The 19,157-nt window shown below is 48.2% G+C and overlaps 1 protein-coding gene across 6 annotated transcripts in view; it reads right to left on the bottom strand.

Moving 5' to 3' along the window:
- Cacna1a (calcium voltage-gated channel subunit alpha1 A) overlaps positions 1–19,157 on the bottom strand; it is a 231,214-nt gene that overhangs the window by 53,197 nt on the left and 158,860 nt on the right. For all 6 annotated transcript variants that reach the window (XM_087900475.1, XM_087900474.1, XM_087900473.1 and 3 more), the window contains exons 23-28: positions 18,438–18,497; positions 17,764–17,870; positions 9,750–9,849; positions 8,849–9,009; positions 7,831–7,968; positions 5,928–6,129 (exon numbers count right to left, since the gene is read on the bottom strand). In XM_087900475.1, coding sequence (XP_087756601.1) covers positions 5,928–6,129; positions 7,831–7,968; positions 8,849–9,009; positions 9,750–9,849; positions 17,764–17,870; positions 18,438–18,497 — 768 coding nt within the window. The remainder of the gene's footprint in view (positions 1–5,927; positions 6,130–7,830; positions 7,969–8,848; positions 9,010–9,749; positions 9,850–17,763; positions 17,871–18,437; positions 18,498–19,157) is intronic.

Genomic DNA, 19,157 nt, shown 5'->3' with positions numbered 1-19,157 from the left:
TTCAACTCATGTTTAAAAGTGATCTACAAAAGATAGCATTTTAAATAACAGCCACATGGCTGGCAGTCGACTTTACTGAACTTACAGGGTCTGTGCCATGAACTTTACCTCACTGTCTTAAGAAAGGCAGCGCCTGTAAAACCTCTCGGTCCTACTGCTTATTATTGTATTTCTCTTTAGACTCAGGAAACACAACAGGCCTAAAATATTCTGGTATGGACTATGATGATAAAACTTTAAGGTTATAAAGGTCCACTCAGATTAACAAAAGCTGATTTAGAGATTTACTCCTAACTACTTACGGCTTTGCTAACTGTTCAACCCCAGGCTTCTAGAAAATGTAGATAAGTAACAATATATGTTTGATAAATAAGATATATTTGATAAAGTTTATAAATTCCTAAGGTCTACTCGAGGTTACAGTAACATTTGTCTAGTGTGGTGATACTTTGTTTGTGCTCTAGCAAATAAAACTTGCCTGAAGATCAGAGGGCCGAGGTAGTCACTAGTTAACCACAGAGGTCTGAAAGTCTGTATAGAGAGATAGGCAGGAAGTGATATGGCTGGGTAGAGAGAGGAATATAAGGTGGGAGGAGACAGGCACTCGGTCCCTTTTTTTGGCTGAGGAGTTAGCCAGGTAAGAGTTGGCTGCGGCTGCTCCTTTTTCTCTCTGATCTGTCAGCATTTGCCCCATATCTGACTCTGGGTTTTAATTATTAAGACCAATTAGAACTCATGCAGCAATTGGTGCCTAACACTAAGGCATGAGTTCACGAAAGAGCTGTGTGCCCGGGGCTTTGCTGGCACAGGCTGGAGCTGCACGTGGAGGCTCCCACTGGGGTCACCGTCCCTGCTGGCTAGATTTTCTTTTCTTTTTTCCCCAAGCCCCTGAGTAAGCTTGGGATTTTCCTGTTACAGCCTCTCTACAACAGTCTCCACCTACCACCCAAACTCCAGAAGCACCTGGGCTCCAAATGCCACAGAACTTCCCCGACCTAGAACGACCTAGAAGCTCCTGCCACATGTGCTTCTTCTGCACAATCCTGTGTGCATTTTCCAGATAGCTGGCTCCCTCTTGCTTCCCTAGAACCCTCTCCTCTGGCTGCCACTCTCAGCACACGGCTACCCGCTAACAGCTGCAGCTGTCCTCAGCCAGACTGTGACCGCCTGTGCTCTCCCTCAGATGTGCTACACCTCACAGTTCACCGTCCTTGTCAGCAGGTTTGGTGAGACGACTGGGAATTCTTAAAGGGAGGAATTAGTTAAAAGAGAGAGTTTTTTCCCACATTAAAAAATGGGAAACACTATTCCAATGCAGGGAGGAGTTAGGTCCTTGTATGATAATATGCTGGACGGTCTGAAAATGAAACAATTTACATGAGAGGATAAATAACTTAGGTGAGATTTATGTAATGTCAATTATAAACATTATCAGTTTTATTGATTTGTTGGGAAGTGATGTGGGATTTCCCTCTGTATGCTGTGAATACCACTGGTTAATAAAGAAACTGTCTTGAGCCCATGATAGGGTAGAATAGAGACAGGCAGGGAAAACTAAACTGAATGGTGGGAGAAAGGAGGCAAAGTCAGAGAGAAGTCATGTAGCCACTGCCAGAGACAGACCTGCTGAAACTTTGCTGGTAGGTCATAACCTTGTGGTGATGCACAGATTAATAATTAATTAATTTAATAATATTATTAATAAATTAATAAAGATTAATAAAGATGGGTTAAACTAAGATGTAAGAGTTAGCAAATAAGAAGCAAGAGTTAATGGTCCAAGCAGTGATTTAAATAGTATGGTTTGTGTGTGAATATTTCGGGAGTCTGGGCAGCCGGAAAACGAACAAGCGGCCTCCTTACAACAGGTATACCTGTACAAATTAAGACTGACAATGCTCCAGCATATGTCTCTGGCAAATGAAACAGTTTTTTGCTTATTACAATATAGAGCATATTACAGGTATACCATATAATCCTACAGGCAAGCAATTATAGAAGATCAAATTGAACTCTAAAGGATATGTTAAATAAACATAAAAAGGTAATAAAGACCCCCAGAAATAGATTGTTTAATTCTTTAACTTTGAATTTTCTAAATGCTAATGAAAAGGAACAACAGCAATGGAGAGACAGTGGATAGTAGAAAAAACTATGGAATTAAATCAGCCTTTAAAGATCTACTGACCTCAGAATGGAAACCAAGATATGTGTTACACTGGAGAGGGATTTTGCTTTTGTTTCCACAGGAGAAGAAAAGGTATGGATACCATCAAAACTGATAAATGTTCAATTTGAACAAGAGAGATCTCTTAATTAGAAGAGATCATAGTTCATCAGATCAAGAGAGATCTCTTAATTAGTTCATCAATCAGTGTGACCATTCAATGTAAACTAACTTATATGACTAACAAATGCTTCTCATTTGATCAGATATAACTTCCCAAAGTCAGGGTTGGGCAAGGGTTGTCTTTTTATCTTTCCAGGAGAATAAAGACATCCAGCTAAGGAATCTGAAGACCACTGGACAAATGAGACATCTGAAGAAAAAGGACAAATCATTCAGAAAAAAGCACACCAAGAAAAAGAGTAAATTGGCCTATTGGTATATCACGTTTCCAAGAGGATGAAATTTCATGACTGCAGACCAGAAGAGGGCACCAGACCTCATTACAGATGGTTGTGAGCCACCATGTGGTTGCTGGGAATTGAACTCAGGACATTTGGGAGAGCAGGCAATGCTCTTAACTACTGAGCCATCTTTCCAGCCCGAGGATGAAATTTAATAAATCTTCCCAAATGTTTGTTTCTGCTATTCTCTACAGACATTTAATGGAAATGGTCTTTCTGTAGTCCCAATTCAATTAAAAATTAAAGCTGGCTTTGGAATTGGAATGTGACTCTCTCCTTTTCTAAACCCAAGCATGTTTGTTAAAGTAAAATCGAAAATCTCTGTCTCATGTCAGAAGAGCCACCTGATATAGGACAGAAAATAAAGCAAAATTAGGGATTACTCTATTGCCACTAATCTCATAATCCTTTGGTTTTATTTTGACTCTTTGGAACTTTTTCATAAGTCATGAATGAATATTATCTCAAAATTTATAAGATTAATATATCTGTATGTATTTTAAACATTTTTGCCATGTTATTAATGGTCATGTAGAGTACTAATTCTAGAAAATGACTCCCTCTAGCTTTCTGTACGTGATCTTGGTTTGAGGTTTAATCCCTAGGTATCTAGGAAATAAGTTTTTATACTATGGATGTACATAACAAATATTGATCTTTTAACCTCTTTGAGATCCACTGCATATGACATTTAAAATGTTTTTCTGCAGGGGAACCATGACCACCTAACAGTAACCTTTGAAGTCTCCAAAAGGAGGAAGGGAGCCCACAATGATGATTCCACCAGGACTATGATAACACCACTAAGCTGAAAAACACCACCTAAAGATTAGCTTTGGACTACAAACTGCTCAGAACAGTTTCGAGGTGGCTAGCAGGCATGACCCAGCCTAACAGATTACCCTAGCAGGACTTGGGACATTCCCAGTATGCAGAGACTGGACAACAAATGATATAGTGACCTCTCCCAGGACTTGACAATTAACAGACAGCAGGAAGTATTTTAAGAACATGAAGCCCACTTTCCCAAGAGATGGGGTGGGTGGTTTTTGATTGTTCAGTGAGTTATGGATATTTGGCATTGTTTTGGGGAATTGGTTACAAATTGTTATTGGTAATGGTCAGGGAAAAAGATGAACAAAGGAGTTTAGATTCAGGGTTCTCATTTTGAAAAGAAGAAAGGGGAATATAGATATGATAGGATATAAGGGTAAATTATTGAGCCTACTGTGAAAAGAAAAGGGGGATATAGAATTAGGATAAAAAGGTAGATTATTGAATCTACTTTTAAGTCAAAAAAGCAACCACTAGTTTTAAATATTTTACACTGGTATGGATTTTTGTATATTGATACAAATTTAAGGTTATTTTTGTTAAAACATTCTGTATATACATTTCTAATCTTGATCAAGGTATTGTATCTATACAGCTCATTGAACAATGTAATGGAAATTTCTACTCCTTGAAAGTTATTATTACCAACTATTTAGGATAATAAGGAAATGCAAGTTAGTAAATAGTCACCTACTACAATTGAACTTGTAGTCATATTAGGTATGTTTTCAAGGTCAAACATATATTTTAGATAGATAGATTGTCTTCAAACACTTCAGAGATCTACAGAATATGGCATTTAAATTAATAATGACAATGAGACACTTTCTGCTCCTGGCAGCACCAATCTGCTTCAGAGAAGAGGATGGACACTGAAAAAACTCCATATGGAGTTACTTTCTTTGTGATAAAAGTTAGCCACTGGGCAAGAAAGTGCCCTTGCCTCAATTGTTGACAGTATGCTGTCCAATTTGGACAAACAGGACACAAAAGAAAGTGACTGTCAAACTTTGTCAAGACAAGTATTGACAGTCCCTTGGAATATCCTGCTTCACAGAAAAGTCTGTCAAATATGCTAGGCCTGTCGGCCAAAGACGGATGCCCAACACTGCAGAGGACCTTTGGGTGACTGCCCAGGCAGCCAGCTGTTTTGTCATTTTTCACATTTTTTTTTGGAAGTTCCTTGCTTACATTTTTTTCTTACTCAGGTAATATTATTTCCTTCTTGGGTCTCCAAAGGAGTTGAAAACGTTATAGGTTTCCTTGTTACCAGTTCAGAAAAGAAACTCACTAAAGAGGTGTGGCCTTGTTGGAGTAGGTGTGACATTATTGGAGGAAGTGTGTCACTGTGGGGGGTGGGCTTTGAGTTCTCCTATTTTCAAACTACTCTGAGTGTCACAGGCCATTTTCTGTGGTCTTCTGATTAAGATGTAGCCAGCATCATGTCTACCTGCATGCCACCATGCTTCCCGCCACAATAATAATGGGCTAAAACTCTGAACTATAAGGAGGCCACCTCAATTAAATGTTTTCTTTATAAGACTTGCTGTGGTCATAGTGTCTCTTCACAGCAATAGAAACCCTACCTAAGACATCCCAGGTGGTCCAGCCTCACAGACTGCTCCAATAAGACCTACACTTCTCTAACCCCAGAGAGTCTTGAAGAGCCTGGATAGTCAGTGAAACGGCCTGTTCTTCTCGGCCTTGGCCAACATCCCAACTTTCTTGGGTACCTAACAATGATGCCCCAATGTCAACAGGAAGTAGTCACAGAAAAGACTGCATCCCCCTTACCACTGATTATCAACAAAAAGAGTGGGATGTTAGGTCTCAAACCTGGGACAAAAGGTTAACTGAGTTGCCTATTTACACAAAGTGGACGTGGTTGTCAGTTTTTCCCAGCATCCTTCAGTCCCTACCTATCACAGGGTATGGCTGGCATATCCCTACCCTTACCCCAAATTCCCCAGCCATGGGCTAGACTACCCTTCCCCCAGCTGCTCTTCCGTATATAATCCAGCCATTTTGGTTACCAGGCTTTTTGGTCTACTCTATACCCTCTTGGTCAGTCTCTTGGCCCAGGCTGCCCCTCTTGGCGAGGCGATTTTCTCCCGTCTTTCCTCCCACCTCCCCTCACGTGGCCAGGCTCAGGATCACGTACCCTCTGGACCCTCCCAGATGTCTCAGTCTCTGGCTATACTTTCCCTTTTATCTATAATAAACCCGACTCCTCCAGTAACGTCCTTCCTTTTTTTTCATTTAGGTTTCTTGCTGTACGTGTGTGTGTGTACACGTGCGCATGTTTATGTGTGTGGGAGGGAGAGGGAGGGAGGGAGAGAGAGAGAGAAAGAGAGAGAGAGAGAGAGAGAGAGAGAGAGAGAGAGAGAGAAAGAGAAAGAAAGAGAGAGAGAGATCAAGGCGGAGTACATTTTTAAACTGGGAACACAACTAGGCAGTGGTACCTCATTTTTTTCCAGGCTGTACTCCTCCATCATCTTGTCTCCCTGCTCCTGAAAGGTGATGATGATCAAGGCCACAAAGATGTTGACAAAGAAGAAGGGAAACACCACAAAGTACACCACGTAGAAGATGGACATCTCCATGCGATACCCGGGGCTGGGGCCCTGGTTCTCAAAAGTGGCATCCACTGAGTGCTTGAGGACCCTGTGAAAGGTGGGAGGGAAACAGGAGAGCAGCAGAGGGGATGGGAGGAGCAGGGACACAGGGCGGTGTGGGGGAGAAGACAAGAGATGGAAGAGATAAACCCAGTCAATGCCTTCTGAGAAGCACTGGGTTGATTATGTGCCAAAGAATGTCAAGCATTTCACACTTTCCCAGCAGCCCTGGCTCCACTTTGCACACAGGGAAACTGATATTCAGCAGTTTGGAGACTCTTCTAAGGACTCCTTGGTTGGTATCTAAAGTCAAGTTTGTGGTGGCGGATGAGGCAGGGCATCTTGGAAGCAGGCATCGGTCAGTGTGGGCATTTAAACACAGGTGGTGGTGGGTGTGAAGAAGGTTCAGGAGCATGTGTGCAAGTGTGGTCAAAGCAGCACCGTAAAGACGCACAGGATGTGTGGCTTAAAAACTCTCTTGGTGGGGCTCCGTGCCTTGAATATGTGAGGCCCTTGGTTCCATTTCCAGCACCACATACACACAGACACAAAAGTTCTCTGTCTGGTGAATGCAGTGTTCATGGCTGTCTTGTTCTGTAAATAATCTCTGATCAAAGGGAAAAAATTGGTGTCTAAACAGTGCCTGTGTATAGTAGATGTGATAACATGTATGCTCACCGTGATGAACACGGGTACCTTGTTTGGACAAATCATTTCTGTGTGGCTATGACTTTCTTCTTAAATTCATCTTTGTGAGTGTGCCTAGGAGGCAGATGAGTGCAGGTGTCCAGAGGCCAGAGGAGGAGGCTGAGTCCCCTGGAGCTGGAGTCACAGGTGCTGTGAGCCGCCAGCCTGGGGTTCTGGGGACTGTCAGGTCTTCTAGGAGAACTGCAAGCACTCTTGCCCACTGGGTCCCAACATTTAAATGTATTTGTTTGTGTGTACATGTCTGCCATATTAGGGAGGAGAACTTTTGGGAGTCAGTTCCTTCCTTGCACCACGCAGGTCCCATTGCCTGCTGAGCTACGTTGCTGACCCTGCCTTATTCTGGGAGACAGAGTTTCTTGCTGACCCTGGAGCTTGCTGGTTTAGCCAAGCTGGACAGCCACGGAGCTCCTGGGGCTAGTACTGGGGACTGAAGTGTGTGTCTGCATGCCTGGCTGCTATGCAGCTGCTGAAATTCAAACTTAGGCCTTTACCAACTGACTCATCCCCCCCAGCCATGGGGCTCGCTCTTTCTTCTTAATTTTTATTTTTTAAAAGACTTTTTTACTTAAAACTGTGTGTATGTGTGAGTACATGCACACAAGTGTAGTGCCCTCAGGGCTCGGAGGTACCAGGTCCCCAGAAGTGCAGGTGGTGAAGTTTGCTGTGAGAGCTGGGAACCCAACTCCTGCCTTCCGGATGAATAGCAAGGCCCGTTCAGAGCTACCTAGCAGCCTTGAGTCTTTATTCTGAGTCTCACTGTGCAGTCCTGGGTGATCATGGCATCAGGCTCAGAGAGACCCCTGCTTCTGCCACTGTTCCGGGATGCTGGGGTTAAAGTCTAACCTGGGTTTCCCAGCAGCTAGGCCAGAGTTCAGCATCAGAGCCACACTCAGCCCCGTGGACAGCCCCTAAACTATAAGTCATCTTGGTAACGACCTTGGGCACAGAACCAGGCTCTGACACCCCTGTCCTCCCCACCCCTCCATTCTGCTCCTCTGCTCCCGGGGTCCCCAGCCCTCGCCCTTCCGTGCGGGCCACTCACTGCGGCCAGCCCTCGCCCGTGGACACGGTGAAGAGCGTGAGCAGGGCCCAGAGCACGTTGTCGTAGTGGAACTCGTACTTCTTCCACTCTCGGTCTCGGGCCTTCACCTCGTTCTTCTCATACAGGAGGTACTTGCCTCTGTCACAAAGAGCTGGTTAGTCAGCAGGGCACCACCACCTCCCTAAGGCCATTTGTGCTGCCTGGAGGTGCATAGCGCTGTCCTTGTGGGAGTCGAGACCCAGGCTTGAGTGTGGGTGTGGGGACACAGGCAGGGCGAGGAGGCAAACACAGGGACGCCCTATTTCAGGGTTCTCACACCTCAAGAGGCAATGGCTGCTTCTTTCAGAGCAGGAAGGAGTGAGCTTCAGACACCACCATAGAGTCTAGGAGCCTTTTTGTATGGCAGGGTCTCACAATGTAGCCCAGGCTGGCTGGAATTCTTGGCTCTTCCTGCCTCAGTGTCCCAAGCAGTGGAATGACAGGCCTGTGTCACTGTGCCTGGAAGTAACTGAATAGGGCTGCTCAGACACGCCCCAACGAGGGACTGTGGAGCCCCACTTCACCAAGTCACTGGGAGACTAGGAGAATGGCTTAATCCAGTTTGTGGGCCCTAATTCTCAAACTGTTTCTCTGATGAGATAGGGTCTCTCTCGGTGTAGCCCAGGCTTGCCTGGACCTCTCCAACCTCCCATCTCAGCTCCCAAGGGTCTGTGCCTCATGCTGCACACTTCTTCCTTGTTATTACTTTTTATGCCAGGGAGTGGACGTGCACCTTGCCTTGCACACACCAAGCTCGTACACTAGTTTCTGAGACAAGTGCCCACTCTGTAACTCAGGCTGGTCTCACAACTCAGCCTTCTGAGTGCTGAGGACCTAGGTGTGTACCACCATACCTGGCTTTAAAAATCCTACCCTTGATCCAAGTGGACCCAGAGTCATCCCTCTGCCTCAGTGTCTGGACCGCTGACCCTGTACTTCACCCTCCCCTGCCATGTCCCGGAGACCTTGGGCCACCCACCGACAGTCTCGCTCGAACTCCTTGGACTCATCCGTGCAGTGGAAGAATTTGCCCTTGAAGAGCTGCACAGCCACCACAGCAAAGATGAACATGAAGAGCATGTACACGATGAGGATGTTGAAGACGTTCTTGAGTGAGTTCACCACGCAGTCAAACACGGCCTGGCCGGAGGAAGAGGCAAACACAGCCGGCGTCAGGGGAAGAGGCATGAGGCTGGAAGCATGGCTGCCGCTTCCTCTGGATCCGAGGCACCTATGGGTTCTAACAGCTGGCTTGAAAACATTGGGGAAAGCAGATTCCATGTGTGCATGGACCTTTCCTCACCCTTGTCCCCTAACACCAGTATGGTGACTGTGCACCAGGTGTCCTGTTCCAGGTACCTTACAACCATTTTTGGGCAGGGTCTTGTGTAGCTCAGGAGAGCCTTAAAAGAATGACTTTGACTTTCTAATCCTCCTGCCTCCACAGTTTGAGTCCCTGGGTATGGAACCCAGTGCTTCTTGTACACTAGGCAAGCATCTGCCAACTGAGATCCGTCCCCATGTCCTGACTATTTATGTAGTTCTGTTACCCTGGAACCAGTGCCTTATCACTAGGGTCTGCCCTGTCTCTGCAGTGACCACCAAAAGAAATCCCGACCTAGGGCAGATTCTGCCAGCCAACCCCTTTGCTGCCATCTGCTGTACAAGCCTAGTAAGCACACCCATATACAAAGGCCACGGGGCAACTAGCATCTCCTTGAATGTGTTTTGAAACAGGGATCCCCTGTGGATCCAGACTGACCTTGAATTTGGGATTGTCTTCCCACCATGGTCTGTTTCTCAGACCATTCTGGAGTAATGTGCAACCCTTCGATCTGTGCGTGGCCAGCCTGAGGACCCTCTCTCCCGACCTGTCTCACCTTTAGCTTTGGCAGCCGCTTGATGGTCTTTAGAGGTCGTAGCACCCGGAGGACTCGTAGAGACTTAATGGTGTTGATGTCTTTCCCTTTGCTATTGCCTCTGTTGGGGGATGTCAGGGTTGGGGAAGGGAAGAGATGGAGTGGAAGTCAGGCTGGGGAGGGGCCCACAACCCCATGTGGTCCCTCTTGCCTGCACCCAGGTCTGGGCTGAGTCAGGCACATCCCATCCCTTTCCGATGGATGCTAGTTTTGGCCTGGAAACCAGATGGCTTTGAGGAGATCCTGATCTCATAGTTTGCTGAAGACCCCGACTCTGCACTAACTTTTTCCTTATAGGTTTCTTAAGACAGTGTCTCACTATGGAGCTGTGGCTTGCCAGGAGCTATAGAGCTCCTCCTTCACCTGCCTCCCAGGTTCTGGGGCTAAAGCGTGCACCACCACGTGCACCACCACGTGCACCACCACGTGCAGCCTTTCGCATCAACTCTTCCACCGCTCTTTGCCTTTTGGCCTCAGAGGCTGCCAGAGATCTACCCTCCTTCTGAAGGAGTCGGCATGGTGCACTTCCCTCAAGTTGAAGGACACAGTGATCAGGGGTTGGTCTTTTCAATTGCCAACATGATCTCAGCTATGGTTGCTGCCTCAGTCTGCTAAGGTCCTCATCTATCTTTGCCAGTGGTAAAAAGTGTGGCCTGCTGAGCTTAGCCAGGCAGACCCCAAAGACACAGGGGGCTCTTAGCTACCCACAAATTGGTTTCCTAAGAGGATGGTACGGCATGGGACTATCAAGAGCTTGAGGTTAATGAACCCCCACCCTTACTCAGGGCCCAAACACATATCCTAGCGTCACATCTGTCTGCTGTCTTCACCCCAAGCCCCAGAGGGTGCTATCCCAAGTATCCATTGCTCATTGGGGCCACCTTTTACGACAGACCCTAGCACCCCACACATCTACTTCCTGTCTTTTCACCATTTCATTCTACTGAGGATCCTTCCCAAATCTGAGTTCTTAAAGAGCAAGGCAGACTTGGTTTGACATGCCAAGGCCCTTTGCGATCTAGATCAACTCATTGACTGCTGCACGGCTCAACCTCTGGCCACAAACCCTGGATTTCTATAATTTTATTCTTTTTCTGCTTTTGGAGAGAAGGCCTTAATATGGAGTCCTCAAACATACAACATAGGCCGGGTAGTCTTTGAATTCAGAGATCTTCCTGCTTTTGTTTTTTCTCCTGAAGGCCCAGCCAAAAAAACCTTTTTTTGTTTGTTTTCCAAGACAGGGATTCTCTGTGTAGCTCTGGCTGTCCTGGAGCTCACTCTGTAGACCAGGCTGACCTTGAGCTCAGAGATCCACCTGTCTCTGCCTCCTGACTGCTGGGATTAAAGGTGTGTACCACCAGCACCTGGATAGTCAAAAAACCTTTGAAATTAATTTACTTATTTTGTGGGCAAACGTGTCACACCATGTGTGGACAACATTTGGGAGTTGGTTCTCTTCTTTACCACATAGATCCGGTAGAACTCAGGTTGTCAGGCTTGGTGGCAAGTGCCTTTACTAGTTTAGACATCTCACCAGCTCTTTTTTTTTATTTCCTTGAGACAAAGTTTCACCATGAAGCCCATGTTGCCTTGAGATCCTCTGATGTCATGCTCCTGAGTGCTGGGATTATGGGTATGCCCCATCTGGCTCTGCACGCTGCCATGCTCACCTCCCTTTCCTGATGCCTCCCTCGACAGCTCTGGGCTCCAGTCAGCCTCTGGTGCTATTTCTGGAGAGATCTATGTCAGGCTTGGACAAGGGCTGTGTTTAACAGAAAACCCTCAGAGGCTCAACTTGTGATGAATTCTTCTGTGCTTTCTCTTTAATCTTGGCTGTTGTCCCAGTTATTGACTCACAATTGGTGTGAGGTCTCAGGACATTGGAATGGACCAAGGCTGCAGTCCCAGAGCAAACATGTCTCATACTGGTTACTGCCCAAGTCATGGGCAGAGCTGCCTAGCACCAGACCCATTTCCTGGTATGGTGAGGAAAGCTGGTTATAGCTGTGTATGTGTGTGTGTGTGGGTGCTGCTGTGCTTCCAGCCCTCTTGGTCAATTTGTTTCTTGCCTTAATGTGTGTGTATATGTGTCTGTATAGATGTGCATGTGTCTGTGTAGATGAGCATGTGTCTGTGCAGATGTGCATGTGTCTGTGTAGATGCGCATGTGTCTGTGCAGATGTGTGATGTGTCTGTGTAGATGTGTGATGTGTCTGTGCAGATGTGCATGTGTCTGTGTAGATGGGTGATGTCTGTGTAGATGTGCATGTGTCTGTGTAGATGTGAGATGTGTCTGTGCAGATGTGCATGTGTCTGTGCAGATGTGTGATGTGTCTGTGTAGATGTGTGCATGTGTCTGTGTAGATGAGCATGTGTCTGTGCAGATGTGCATGTGTCTGTGTAGATGTGTGATGTGTCTGTGTAGGTGTGTATGTGTCTCTGCAGATGTATGCATGTGTCTGTGTAGATGTGTGATGTGTCTGCAGATGTGTGCATGTGTCTGTGCAGATATGTGCATGTGTCTGTGTAGATGTGAGCATGTGTCTGTGCAGATGTGTGATGTGTCTGTGTAGATATGTGCATGTGTCAGTGCAGATGTGCATGTGTCTGTGCAGATGTGCACGTGTCTGTGCAGATGTGTGCAGCTGGAGACAAGTCATCTTTAGGTGACGTTCTCCAGGTGTCACCAATTATCATTTGAAGCAGGATCTCATCCTGGCCAGCAAGGGATCCCCAGGGATCTGTCTCTCCACCCCGAGTTCTGCGTTCATATGTGCGTGCCACCATGTCAGGCTTTCCATGGGTTCTAGAGACTGAACTTGGGTCCTCATGTTTGCATGACAAACACTTAACTAAGGTGTCTTTTTTGTTTTGAGAAAGAATCTGTCTATGCATCCCTGGCTGGTCTAGAACTATGCAGACCAGGCTGGCCTCCAACTCAGAGATCATCTGCCTCTGCCTCCTGAGTGCTGGGATTAAAGGCTTGCGCCACCACCACCCAGTCCTGATATTTCTTCGTATATACTTTTGTCCACTGATCAGTGTTTATTTCTAACTGCTTGTTAGGTGTTAAAGAAGAACACTGACTTCTATATATATCTTATCGTTTTTGAGGCAGGGACACATTATGTAAGTCAGGCACACCTGAGCCTCTAAGATTCTCCTGCCTCAGTCCCTAAGGGTTAGGTGTGCCCTACCACAGTGGGCTAGAAAGATGTGCCAGGTAGAGGCTCCTCAGTGTTATGGCCACCTCCTCTCTGAAAAGTCCGTTTCCTACACCTCAGCTGCTCTGGTGAGTATTCTCCCCAGCTGCGTGGCCCTGCTGACATCACATGTGAGGAAGAACACGTCTTGCCCCTTCTGTTCTGGGTAAGAGCTAGTGGGTCACAGTGGCAGGTGAGGCTGTGAGCCCTTGTGATTCCTCTGCCCCCTGGGGAGCAGGCTCTGGTCATGGCAAGCAACAGGACACCAGCAAGAACAAAGGCCACAGAAAAAGAAGGCCAGAACCAACACGGCTGCGAACAGGGCACAGGAGACAAGACAGAATAGGAGAGAGAGAGAGAGAGAGAGAGAGAGAGAGAGAGAGAGAGAGGCACTTTACCGTGTACTGCTCCTGGTGAGGTGGCGTCGGAAGGAGAGACAAATCGTGAGTAGCCTCAGAGAGAACACAGGACACGCACAGACACACATGGGCACTGGGCTCTGGGATCCCGGGGACCAGGGGGACCAGCCCTTACTTCAGTCTCTGCACTGGGCAGGACATGGCCCTGACAGCAGCTCGCAAAGGCAAATTTCCAAGGAGTAAGGCAGCCCTGGGGCTGCCTATTACCCTGGGTGAACTCACCACTCAGTCACTGCCAAGAGCAGGGTCGCTTCCTGCAGCAGTCCTGGCACGGGGACTCAGCTTGCTGTAGGTGAGTTTCATGGGGAGGGAACAGAGGCTTGAATGGCGCTTTGACTGCCAACAAGCTTCATCTGGAAAATGGGCTTGTCTTCATGATGCTTCAGTATCAGGAGCCTCCACCTTGGCTTATACTGACTTATCAAGATGTAGCCCAGGCTGGCCTGAACGACTAATCTTCCTGCCTCCAACTTCTAAGTAGCTGGGATGTAGACGTGTGTGTCACTCTGGTGGGTGGACCTTTCTGGAAGGAGAGCTGCTGCTGATGGAGTCAAGGGCCTCACACATGCTAGGTCATTGAGCTGCACCCAGCCCCTCACTGGGGGAGTCCACCTCTGAGCCACTCCTTGAGACTTCTCTTTACTTTTCATTTTGAGATAGGGTCTTGCTAAATTTCCTGGCAGTCCTTGACATTGTGGTCATCCTGCCTGAGCCTCCTGAGGAGCTGGGATTCTAGGCATCATGTTATACCCAACAATTTTTTTTTCAACCCTGAATGGTTTAATGTCTACAAATATGTCTACTGAGCCTTCCCCTGAGGTCCAGCTTAGGGCACTCAGCTCTGCCTGGAAGTCTACAGCCCTTACCCATGGGTGTTAGCAATGCTTCCAATGGCACTGGCATCTACCTTATCTTTTGTTTGAACTCAGAGTTCCTGCACACCAGGCCAGCACTACCCCTGAGCTCCATCTCCCATGGCTTTCCCCTAAATGTGTATGTGCTACTGAGTCTTGTGTCACTGCATTTACCTGCAGACGGATGGCACCATTGTGCCCATTTTCCAGATGAGGAAGATAGCCAGAAAGTGGCAGACTGAGAGTCAAACCCACAGGCCTGCATCTTGAGTTTGAATTTGCCTTCCTTGGGGACAGGGCTGTTTTAAGATACTGCTGGAGGGCCCCTCGGGGACAGGGCTATTGTGAGGGTGTTGCTGGAGGGCCTCTTCTTCAGTTGTTGGGAGTGTGGCTTTGAGGTGCAGGAGTAACTGGATCAAGCTACACTCTGGCAGCTATGCCAGAGTCTGCCAGCAGCTGGGGACCTGCTCTGGGGAAGGGGCAGTGGTGCCAGATGGGCTCTTGGCAGTGAGGGTGGGATCATGATCTAGCTAGCAGCTGCTGTGAGATGTCAGCTAGCTGCTCCAAAGCATGGGCACTGAGCGTGACGTCCCTCATGGTGACAGCTTGTGAGATGGCTCGTTAGTGATGGTGCATGGAAGATGGAGCATGGTTAGTGGATGGAGAGCACATGTATGCACACCCACACCTATGCAACACAGATCACACACACAGATCTGGGTGAGGAGAGGAGGGGGGGATCATTCAGAGGGTTCGGCACATCCCTGGGAGAGCACAGGCAGACAATCAGAGTCCTTGCCCCAGTTCCCTTTATTCAAGAAGAGAGCAGCCTCCCTCCTTCTCATTCCTGCTCCTCGGCCTCTCAGACCGTCCAGGGAAGGAAGGACCCAATGGGACAGGTTGCTGGCCTAGATTCCATTCTCCACACACCTCGCCTCAAACTCAGTTTCTCATCTGTGGAATGGGGACCACTACTCTGGTGTGACAGCGTCATAGATGACACACACAAGGTGCTTCCTCTCATTCGAACCATTACAACCTGCTGCATGGGAAAACTGAGGCACCGAGAGTCTACCAGACTTAGGGAACTTTTTCTTCTTTCCTTTACTGAGACATCTGTGCTCCATAGCCCAGGCTGGCTTTAGATCAGCAATCCTCCTGCTTCGACCTCACATTTGCCACCACACCCAGACGGAGGTACTGCTTACTCCTATTGGGGTTTTCCACCTTGTCTATGAGCAGACAGTTCACAGGATAGACAAAGGAAAGGAAAACAGCAAGTTGATGCTCTACCATGACAACAAGGAGATACCAAGCAAAGACTCACAAGTTGAAGCACCTCAGGTACAAGAGAGCAGAGCCTGCTGCTGGGGACTGGGAGACAAGGGGAGTTCAGAAACGTCTTTTGGGAAGCAAGCAGCAACTGGCAATCACTTTTGCTGTTGGGTATGCAGGAGTGACTTAAACAAGGTGCTGGCCAGCTTGCACCGAGCTGCAGGCCTCTCTTCAGTGAGAAGTGGCAGGGCCAAGTAGATTCTTGGTAGTGAGGTAGGGGAACGGTAGGGGTCAGAGTGTCTCCTCTTCTGCCTCACAGCAAGATCCACAATTCCAAGTTCTTCCAAAATTCCAAGAGAATCCTTGACTCATGCTTTCAATGCCAGCTTATGTTAGAACTGCCGGCCTGCACAGGCACATGGCTGTCCCTGGTCTGACCTTCTCTTATGTAGGAATTAGGGAAAAAGGATAAAAACAAGGAATTACAGGAACACAGCACAGCACTATGTTTGCACTGAATTCATGAGAACATTGAAAGTCTGACTCCAGAGCTGGGAGCATCCCTTGGGGCTCAGGGCAAAGGACCCTGGCTCCACCCTCTGGCTCCATCCTCAGGACCAGAAAAAAGAAAAGAAGGGAAGAGAAGAGAATACAAGGAGGACAGGGAGAGAATCGGAAGAGTGGATAAAAGGAGAGAGCTGGGAGTCAGGCGAGTTAGGCCTGCTGGCTATGGAAATGGTGATGCACGTCCACCACAACCACAGCGTGCTGTGCTCCAGGGGGCAGCTTGGGAGGCCCTACTGGAGCCCTTCGCCTGGAAATGGGCAACAGTCAGGGCCCTCTGTCATGATATCGGCACTTAGTGCCAGGGGAGGGAGCAGGCTGAGAGGCCATGACTACTGAGAGGCAGCCCGTCAGACAAACCCAAAGAAATCCTCAGGTCTCTGTGCCAGGTGAGGGGATGGTCAGGGACCCTGTAAGACCTTTCTTTCTGGGACTGACCTATGTGATAAGCACAGTCTTAGTTCCCAAAATGGATTTCTGAATGAGGAACAAGTTAGGTCTCTCCCTGATATAGATGCCTGCTGCTGGGATCTCGGGCTCCCTCTCCAATTAGACCTAACCTGAGCTCCATCTCAGGCTGGACACCATCTGGAATGGCTACCTAGAAACTTGGATGGCAGAGCTCATGTACCATTGAGAATGGCCACTGAGACACTGGATACCACATCAAGTGGATGCACAGACCTCTGGGGACACTGAGATGACCATTTTGCACTTAAGTACCATCTTGAAATGATGGTGAGATTTAAGGTAACATCTTGAAATGGCTTCTGACCCCTTCAGCATGTTTGAGAAGGCTTCCTAGAACTCAGCTGCCATCTTGGGATGGCCGTCTGCTTCCTGAGCACTGTCTTGAAATGGTTTCCAAGAACCTGGACTCCATTTTTGAAAGGCCATCTAGAACCTGGGTACCATCTTGAAGTGCACCACCAACACCAGGCCTGGGCACCAACTTGCAATGGCCCCTAAACTCTAGAACATCATCTTGGGATGATGGTGAGAATTCACGTCATCTTAGAATGGTTGCCCATCCTCCAGCACCACCACAAAGTGGGTGCTAGGCTGGAATGGGAACTCGGAACTTGGGTGCCATCTTGAAATGGTTGCCATTTTAAAATTATCACTCAGAAATTGGGAGCCATACTTGAAACTGCTACCTATAACCAGGGTGCCATTGTGGAGAGGTGCCATAGTATATAACCTTGCTGAGGGCAGGGCATCCTAGGAGCCTTGGGAGGACAGACACATAGAAGTAGGCCACCAGGTGTATGGTGAGGCGCCTTGGGGAACAGGTGGTATGGGATCTCACGCACACTTGCTTTCTGATTGTCTTTCCAGGGGCACCCCAAAGAGACAACATGTAGAGGGGCTGTGGGTAGGGAGATGAGATGTCCCCAGAGGCAAGAATACCAGAAGCAGCACAGCAAGAGGCCACCACCTTGCTGTGGGAGGAGTGGAAGGTGGCTCTGGTCCCTCCCTTCCTTCCTTCTTTAATGGTGATGGCATGCACAAAGCCAGTTGCAGCCCCACTGGGCATCCCCTGCCCGCCCCCACCCCCACTGGCCCACAGCTCTCATTCCTGTCTCAGAACTCTGGAATACGACCCACATCTGACAGTGGGACTCAGACTGAGGGTGGGGAGCCGTGCATGGAGACTTACGTGAAGGCGAAGGCCACCAGGGCCCCACTGACCACTATGAAGTCCAAAATGTTCCAGAGGTCACGGAAATAGGCCCCCTGATGCAAGACAAGGCCCAGGTCGATCATCTAGAGGGAGAGAACAGTTTGTTCAGAGCCCTCAACCCTTTGCTAGAATAACACCCTCTTGAGGAAGGAGGGACTGGCAGGATGACAAGTGGTCCTTCTGAGGAAAGGGAGCCTGACCTGACTCTGAAGCCCTCAAGCACAAGCATCAGAGTGTGCTCTGCCTGACCCCGCAGGAGACCATGCACCAGGAAGCCTTGTACACTGTATTTGGAGCCTCCCAAGACTCTGTCTACCTCTTACTTCTTCTGTGATCAGTGGTTCCTGCCCTCGTCATGGCCTACTTGGTCCCTGACAATCCCCTCATTTGTCATCTGAGGGTGCTTGAGAGCTCTCATGCAGAGTCCCAGAGCTCTCCACAGCTCTCACTTCCTTTGGTGTCCACACTAAAGTCCTCCTAGCCCCGGTCACGCCTTACTTCCCTGCTCTTCCCTGCCTTCCCCACTCCTTCCCCCCTCTCTCCACCACACTGTCTGGTGAATTCCCCTCACACACACTCAGCATATCTACTCTTGGGTTGAGCTTTTCTCTTCTCAGAAGGTCCGTGGATGTACCCAGTACTGTTCTTACCTTGATCACCATCTCAAAGGTAAACACGCCTGTGAAAACATAGTCAAAATACCGCAGCACCTGCACGGACAAACAAAGGGCCAGGGAACTAAATCACAGGCTTGCTCAACTCCTAGTAAGTCTACCAGCTGCCCACTGGGGTGCGGGAACACAGAAAATTCCTCAGAAGCAGAGCTTCCACCCAGGAGCCATGCCCAGGCAGGATTAAAGATGCGTAGGTTGTGAATCAAAGTGTCCAGCAGATGGCGGCAAATCCGACCGATTTACCCTGCTGAGGGCTGGTCACCATGAGTGCCTGTTTTAAGTACTCCAAGTCGCTTGTGGACTAAGAGGGCCTTGGAGGAGTCCATTCCACTGTTGGGGTGACTGTCCTTGGGGTGATGGGGTGGACGGGCCAGTGTCCACACTCAGGGCTCTCCTGTTTCCAGGATATCTTCTAAACTCTGGGAACACCTGGCCATCTGGTTCTCTTTCACTTTGAGGGTACCACTCAGTCTGGGATGATGGAGCCTCCCCTTCCTTTCTCCACCATTCTGCCCAGAATTGGGCTCTAGTTGTTTCTGTCTGGATTAGCAAAAATGGCCAATGTCCCTGCTTCTAGCTTCAGGAGCCACCTAGGACACCTTGGGTGTGTGTGTGGGGGGAGGGGGGCAGGAGCTACAGGTTCAAGGGCTGGTAATTACTGAACATGACAAGGCAGAGGGTGCTTATAACCACCAG

This window comes from Myodes glareolus, chromosome 22 (assembly GCF_982192425.1).
Source record: "Myodes glareolus chromosome 22, mMyoGla1.1, whole genome shotgun sequence".
Lineage (NCBI taxonomy): Eukaryota > Metazoa > Chordata > Mammalia > Rodentia > Cricetidae > Myodes > Myodes glareolus.
Note: the sequence above shows the minus strand (reverse complement) of the source record. Positions and strands in the feature narration are given on the sequence as shown.